This window comes from Opisthorchis viverrini (assembly GCF_000715545.1).
Source record: "Opisthorchis viverrini unplaced genomic scaffold opera_v5_24, whole genome shotgun sequence".
NCBI classification, from domain to species: Eukaryota; Metazoa; Platyhelminthes; class Trematoda; order Opisthorchiida; family Opisthorchiidae; genus Opisthorchis; species Opisthorchis viverrini.
The window spans coordinates 1,795,525-1,803,393 of NW_008751680.1; the positions used below are offsets into that span (position 1 = coordinate 1,795,525).

Here is a 7,869-nt window from a genome sequence, read left to right on the forward strand (position 1 = left end):
TGTCAGTTTCTATCCAGATTGCCTGAGTGAATGTCTGGAGGTGTAGGCACCTCGGAATGATTGTGTAAAGCTAGCACTAAGTCCCTCCCCCATCCACCTTTATTCTTTTCTCTACAATAAGGCTTTCAAATAAGTCATGGTTGTACGGCAGTGAAGCATCGGTGTTGAACATTGATTTCATGCTGTCGATGATGGTGATGGGACCTTGGTTTCGAAACGAAGTCTCCTAGAAAAGAAAGAAGGTCTCCATCCACTGAGAGCCTGTGGTTGTTTCCATTTCGTATGTCCTATGAATGGAAACTGGTCGTAATGTACTCAGTTCGCTTTTTGTCCAAAATGCTTTCTGGTAAGCGGCCTTTAGTTCGACTTGTCCACCTCACTCTCAGTGTGTACTTCATCCGCTGATAGCTTGAAATCAAGTTTTGGCTAGCTCTCCTGGGCAAATAATAAGTTGTTCCTCACTTCAGAGAAAATTGCCATGACACGGTAATGAATGAGACTTTCCTGGCAGTGCGGCAGTGAAGCATCAGTGTTGAACACCGTTGTTGTGTTGTAGATGATGGCGACTTTCTCGACAGAGGCTTTGTTTAGCATGCCTTTGGAAGAATCTTGTAGTAGTTGGGTTAGATCGATGTACAACCCCCCACTGTAGATCCTACTGAGACATTGAAAAGCTCGGATGAGTGGGAACTCAAGTACTTTAATTCGAATGAATCCACGGATGCCGGGGCGATCAGGACGGCAACTGGCGTCTCGAATGAAGGCGGTTGAAGTTGAGTTACGGCGGGCGCCCGTTGACGCACATATGCATGTGGACTCTATCTTACTTCAGCACATCACTGTTGATCTCTGTCGGCCATTATTGCATCCTTTGTATGGGGCTAGGATTTCGTCTTAACAATTGACTCTTGCATTTTCCCTTCATTCTTAAATCGTTCAACTTTATTAGCTGGTAAGCGCTGTACCCTGAGAGACTGCAGTTCCTGGTCTGAAATGTAGGGTTTTCGGTTTTCTAAGGTAAAGCTTATGCTTGGAAACATCCTAGCTTCTCATGATGCTCGTCCATTATTTACATTTGTTCATGCCATTGGATTCTACTATCTAGCCACCACGTTCCGAAAATCCGTGGTGTGTTTTGACTTGTCAACCTTGAAGCCAGTTATTTTTTGGGCTCATGAAACAGCTTAGCTTCTCACCGTTAAAAGATACACATCATGATTTCTGGGGATCCTGTCTGATCCTCACTCTTTCTTTTTTTGCTCTAGCTGTGGCCGAAATTTCTGCTCTCGTCACCGGTACGCTGAGGTCCATACATGTCCATTCGATTACAAAGCTGAAGGCAGACAGGCACTGATCGATGCAAACCCAGTGGTCACTGCCTCCAAACTACCCAAGATTTAGTGCGTATAGGAGCAGGCTTGCCGTCTAACAGACTGCATCGCCCATACATTCAACTGCGCCATACAAATACATTCGCTTCATTTCAGACTTCAATCTATGTTGCCCGTGCCACCACGCACACCAATACTTTTGGGCTCACCAGTCATACTGTGATCTCACTGTTCTTCAGATCTAGTCTGGTATTGTTTCGCTATCTACTCAGATCGGTTCAACGGCTCAATGTTGTGATGGCTTGACTTTCAGCGCACAGAGCACGTACAGTGCACACTTTATGTTGCCAACGACTGCAATGGGAACCATTGAAAGCAGCAAATATCACCGCATGCTTTCGATCAAACTCTAATTATTAATGCACATAGCGATGGTAAATATCTGCGCGTGTGATTCTACGTTTCCGCTCTCCATATCATTCTCTGGCTTCTTCGGCTGTGTTGTTTTCCGAATGTCTGTTTTCGCAAGGTATGACTTTTGGATCACCCGGAGGCCAAATTGAGGTCTATCCAGTGTAGACTTCGCTTGCCACTACTGTGGATTATCGACACGCACATCCTGATTCTTCATTCCGCATGTCCTTTACAGCTTGCATTTTCCTCATGTTATGTATGTCTTCCCTGAAAGTCTTACTCTGCTTTCCAATCCGTTTGCTTTCATTTTCCATTCTGTTTACTTTTGTGTGTGCATTGTACACCCCTTCGGGTGATTCATTTGTCTATAAGCTTTGCTGTGGATTGGTGTTCTCATTCTCTGTGTGGTTTGGTCTACTTTCTTCAGCTTTTTATCACTGAGAGCGGATTCTCGAAACAGTGGCGCAGATTTTTCTGCCGCTGCATCGCCACCACACCGTGCCCGACGATAGCCCCCTTGCCTGGCACCCTGCGGTTAGACCCGTTTGGTCCCTCATTGCTTGTATCTATTTTCGCTTGTAGGTTGTGCCCTGTTGTGCTTAACACTCAGTCAATTGGCATATTCACCATACCAACAGTTATTGGATTCCCAACAGTAGGTTATGGGGTCCTCACGTACGTGTCGCTTTTATTTTGTGATGATACATGATACATTTATCTCCTGAATAGTGTCTTCTCATTAAATATTGGGTTTTACCTGAGCGTGTACTGGTAGCCCTTAGATAACTCTTGGCGAGGTAATTTTGAGAATAGAACGTAGTCGGATGTCGGGTTCGAATTTACTTTGTCTTGCCACGTTTTTGGAAACGTGGTAAATGTCCATCTCAAAGGCTTTATACAATATCTCTTGTATATTCTGACCATAGCTTTCCGCCTCTCATTGGGGACCAGTTGTAAGCCAGACTTTTCATTGATACTTATTTGGAATCTGACAGTGGCTAAGTTGTTCTCACTGGAACTTAGCTTTTTAACAAGAGCTTTTCTCAGCGATACTATGTCTGAACGACTTGAGAGGAGAGTCTGTGAACACCTCCGAAAGCTGTTATGTACAACAGTACAAGTGCTAGCTCTCCTTCCACTTACTGTGGAAAGACTGAACATAATCCAACTGAAACTTTCGACGCTAAAAACGGTCAAAATGACACCACACCGACGTGCTAGTTTCGAAGTCATCATTAGTACAGAGTAATTAATCATCAGAGACGATAACATTAGTTTTGATGCTTCAGTGCCGTGATCGTGAACATCATAGACGATAACCTAAATATTTTACGTCTGAGTTTCAAAAATGCAACGGGAGCAGCCTGGTCGATCTGTTTGACATATCGCATAGTACAAGCTATATGTAAAACGGGAGGATGGGTTGCCACAGGAAGCACCCAGTGGCAGGTGTTATGTGCAGATAGGTGCCCTTTTGCGCGTCTGTTTTATTTACCAGTTGCTGGGATCTGCAACTTGTGTGGCGCATGGCGAAGAAGTTTGACACTACGAATGAGAGATAAAACAGACTGACATCCATCATCATCATGGACAGCACGACGTCAGTGTTCAACACTGATGCTTCGCTGCCATACAACCATGATCTTAGTGTAGAAAAGAGAATAAATGTGGACAGTGAAAGGACTTATTGCTAGCCTACAACAGTCATCCCGAGGTGCCCATACCTCCAGGTACTCATTCAAACTATCTGGATAGAAACGACACCACGAACGCCATTGACATCGATCACAGGCATATCTCGCAGCGTCTCCAACCAGGTGCAATGGGGATCACACGGTTCGGAATACACAATACACGGCCTAACCAGCGTAGCTTGTAGGACTGGACACGATTTTCAACGGAAGTCCCTGTTGCACGACCGAACAGCCACTTCCTAATTGTTTCGTGAATTCGTTGCCACCACCCTGCACAAGCTCTGGTTCCGAGATGACAGTTGTCGAAGACTTGAAGACGTCCCAGTTCCGCTGCCCGAACAGGCCAAGTCTCAGCCCTACAACAAGACAGCCCGTACACAAGCTTGATGGACCGTTTTACCGTCATAGGTGTAAAATTAGGAAACGCGATCCGAGCCTTGCAGTTTTGTGCACTGGCCTCATCTGTCACACTAATCCGAACTAACAAGACTTCCCAAGGGAAGTAGAACGCTCCACAATTTCTTGTGTCTATCCCTGGATAGTGACTGGCGTGTTCAGTGACTGCATGTCGACGAGCATGACCTTACGCTTTGTGGGCGCAAAGTACATCCCAAAGGATGAGATGACTTTGGTCAGCTCATCCAAAAATATCTGCGCCTTCTCTTCCAAGACGAGAACGATGTCATCTGCATATTCTGGATCGACGGTTTTCGTCAGAGGCTATTAGAACATCGTCGTTTTGAAGACCCAGCTTTCGTCTCGTTTTCTCATCGATCACCCCTAACGGACACCACCTTGTGTACAGGAGCTCTTGGATAGCTCTCTCACACGACTGGAAGTCTGATGTCCGTCAACCTCTAGGCCATTCAATGATAGGCAAACGTGTCAGCAGGTTTCCGGGGACCGGTCGTGCGGATCAACTGAAATAATCTCCTGGGCCTTTTCCATTTCCTTGGTTTCCTGTGTCCACCAGAATTCACAATCGGTTCACACGCTCACTTTGACTTGACGTCTGATAATTCGTCGCCTCAAGTTATGTTCGGGACCGACTGGGATATTTCTCCGAGATTTAAGCAGTACCACCGTTCGGTCGGATATCCAGTGTTTGAATGAGCATGGTAGCAGCGTGTCACAGGCGGAACTTCTAGCACTGTGCATTCAGACTTTGATCTCGCTCCAGGACAGACATGAACCCGTTGTCTAACCATGATTTCGACTGAGAGAGAGTGTGTAAAGGAACCACCGGACGGTTGATTTTCGGATATAACTGCGCAACAATCAGAGCACATCACTCGGGGTCATATCAAGCCGGTTTGATACGGAGCCCTTGCATTGGCAGGCGGTAATGTCGTCCATCCTGCAAGTACTCGAACTGCTGCTGACAATAGTCGAGGGTTGACTGCGCTAGCTGTATATCTATCATAGGTTGAGTCCACGGCTACACATGTAACAATGAACAGGATGCTTGTGAATAACTCGGCAGTACAAAACCTTGAGGAAAAAAGGTTCGCTGGGTGTGCACNGCCCGGCGCCCCCCACCCCACCCCCCCCCCAAAAAAAAAAAAAAACACGAGAACGGCCAAGGCGGTCTCAGTTTCGAAGACCGTCTCTCTGTGGAGTGATGTAGACAGATACCATCTGTTCACCATACAAGCAAGCAATGAGGGAAATACCTCACATTTCACTTCTAATAAAATTATACCACTTAAGCCAGTTTATTATCATTGTGGTCCTTGTGAGATCTACAAATATAAGGAACCCCTTATAATGACAAACTGTTATTATCTACGAAAACGTCACCGTGCTAAAGCTCAGAAGCCTCCATTAAGTGGCTAACAAGTCTAGAACTACAACATTGTCGTTCGCGACCGAAATCGTGTGTGTTTTCGACATAGATGCCCGCACCCTGCTTATCGCGTTATGTCCAATGAGAGGACGCTTATTTCACAATTCTTAAGTTTGTACCATTTTTCGAACATTTGACAGGTGTCAACATACGTATAGATGATTAAGCATAATGAAACATCCTAGTTTAAGGCCTTGTGTAATAGGTGTCCTGTACCAACGGTCAACAGCCTATTTACATTTTTTAAGGGTACTGGTAACCGCTCGTTTAGAAATTGACAAAATTGGAATGTTAGAAATGTTGAAAGGACTTATCAGGTAAGTCTCTCGCAAAACCAAATTAGTTTGCCAATGAGTGTATTTCGCTAAGGTAGTAAGGTTGTTCTGAATGATCACAACTCATTAAAATAAGCTAAACCTGTCTAATCACATCATGAACATCAGCTGACTGGCTCATAACTTTACGGTCCACAACGTGAGGCTACGATCTTAAAGGTCACGTGGGTGAATGTTACCATGATCACAGGTAATCGATATAAAGGATGGTTGCTTAGTCCATGGGGAAAGTCGATGTTAACGTGATCCCAGCTTGGAACGATAATGTGTCGTTGTGTCAAAATAACAAGTGAAATCCGGAACGGTGAAATGAGAGTAACAGCACAATTCAAGCGTGATTGTGAGGAACGCGTTGACTTATGTTTATATACAGAATATCTATAGCAATCAACTTATCAGCTGTAAACCGTGTACAATAGCCACAATGCTTCCCGCTGCTACAGTTTCCATCACCGGGAAGTGGTAGTATGGAACATATAGCAAATTATTGGAGGCGATGGCAGGTTTGGTTGCCTCGGGAACCGGGTGGCTACGCATTGAAGGCGATAGCTTTGATGCACCAGCTCCATTGACTGCGCGATAGGGCTATCTCTGCCAATGTCATTAACCATTGGTGAGTTGAGTCCCGGGCTTCCCATTCGGAGAGGCGGTAGTTGTCGATCCGACTAAATTTACTGGTCGTGTGTTTCCATACTTCGTTGCCAGGTCAGACGATGTCCACCTCTCGGTCAGCACAGGGTTGGGCGAGAAGAGCACTGTCAGGCAAACGGTCCTCTGCCATCCAGAGTGCATGTCCTATTCAGCGTAACCTATGAAGCTTGAGTAATTTATCTATTGCGGGAGAGTTCCTTTTCCATAAGAACATCTGGCGTACCTCAGCATTACTAATCCAAATGTTCCCACCGATGATCAAACACTGACGTCTTTTGTATGTCCTCTGCGCGTAGGGGCCACATCTGTGATCCATAAAGCAGAACGGATTGCTCCGTCGCATTTTCAGCTCTGCTCTTGGCAGACAGACTCACGTCACATCAGCGCCATAGTTGTCCTATGTTGGCAAAAGTTGCCTTGATTTTCCTGATTTGAGAAATAATTTCATCTCCAGCCAGTCCACCGGAGTTTATGAAACTGTCCAGGTAAACAGATTTATCTACCATGTCGATTAGCTCGTCTGCAAGCATGAGGTTTTGGTTTGATCCTATCCAGTCATATAGCAGCACTTTACACTTTGCGGATGTGCAGCGCATGCCCAACCGCAGAATTATTGCGGTCATTTAAAATTACGTTTTTGAACAATCCGAACCAAGTAGAGCAATATCATCAGCATACTCAATATCTATGGGGGAACATCCCATTAGCGTTCCGCTTACGGAGGTTTCGGAAGCAGACAGGGAAATTTCAAGCACCACATTGATGACAAAGTTGAAGAGCAAAGGTGAGAGAGCAGCCTTGTCTTGCGCCACTGGACGAGTTGAACCCAGGCGAACGCTTACCCTATACTTCTAAGCGACCACAGGAGTTCACATACAGTACCCTCATAAGAAAGAAATTTGGAAGGGACACCTTTGATCGGCAGACACTGGCAAAGTTTTCGACGATCGACAGAATCAAATTCAGCTTTCAGATCCAAAAAACGACCAAAGTGGGACGTGTGGAGCAGTGGCTCTGTTCCGGAATTTGCCTCAAGGTAGAGATACGGTCGATGCACCCTCGACTTGGCCGAAACCCAGTTGATTTCCTCGAATCTGTTACTCCGATAATCGATCAGCCAGCGTAAAATAATGCCGTAGTTCACCTTAGATGTGAAGGATACCAGGTTGGTACCATGATGGCTTTCACATGACGTTCTTTCTATGGCAAAAGGTTTGCTTATTCACAAAATGTCTCGGTGAGCGAAAATCGTCTGAAGTCCGACTAAACGTGCTGTATGAAGGTCACTTCATAGTTCATTTGGAAAAATGTCCAATCTGTTGCATTACTTTTGTTTACCCGACACTACGTGGGTGGTTGCTAAGGAAAATCTTTTGACAGCCCACTATCATTGTGTCGAGACGTGAGAACATACACAATCATGTGCAAATAAAACTAATGCCAAAATGGGAAACGGAACTGATGGAAACCTGGGAGTACGCCTAACTGATGAGCATTGATGAGAACGAAACTGATCGCCGGGTGTCGAGGCGTTTTATTATCATTCGTAGTGTTGTGTCATGAAAAACGCTACGAAATTTTCAATATTAATCCAAGTT

At 45.3% G+C, this 7,869-nt stretch overlaps 1 protein-coding gene across 1 annotated transcript in view; it reads left to right on the forward strand.

Annotated features, from left to right (window-relative positions):
- The window catches only part of T265_02099 (hypothetical protein), a gene marked incomplete at both ends in the record, with an annotated part of 33,392 nt that extends 30,923 nt beyond the window's left edge, over window positions 1-2,469 (forward strand). The window contains one exon of the mRNA XM_009166258.1: window positions 1,266-2,469. Within this exon, the coding sequence (XP_009164522.1) occupies window positions 1,266-1,401 (136 nt within the window). The remainder of the gene's footprint in view (window positions 1-1,265) is intronic.
- Window positions 2,470-7,869: the final 5,400 nt, after the last annotated feature.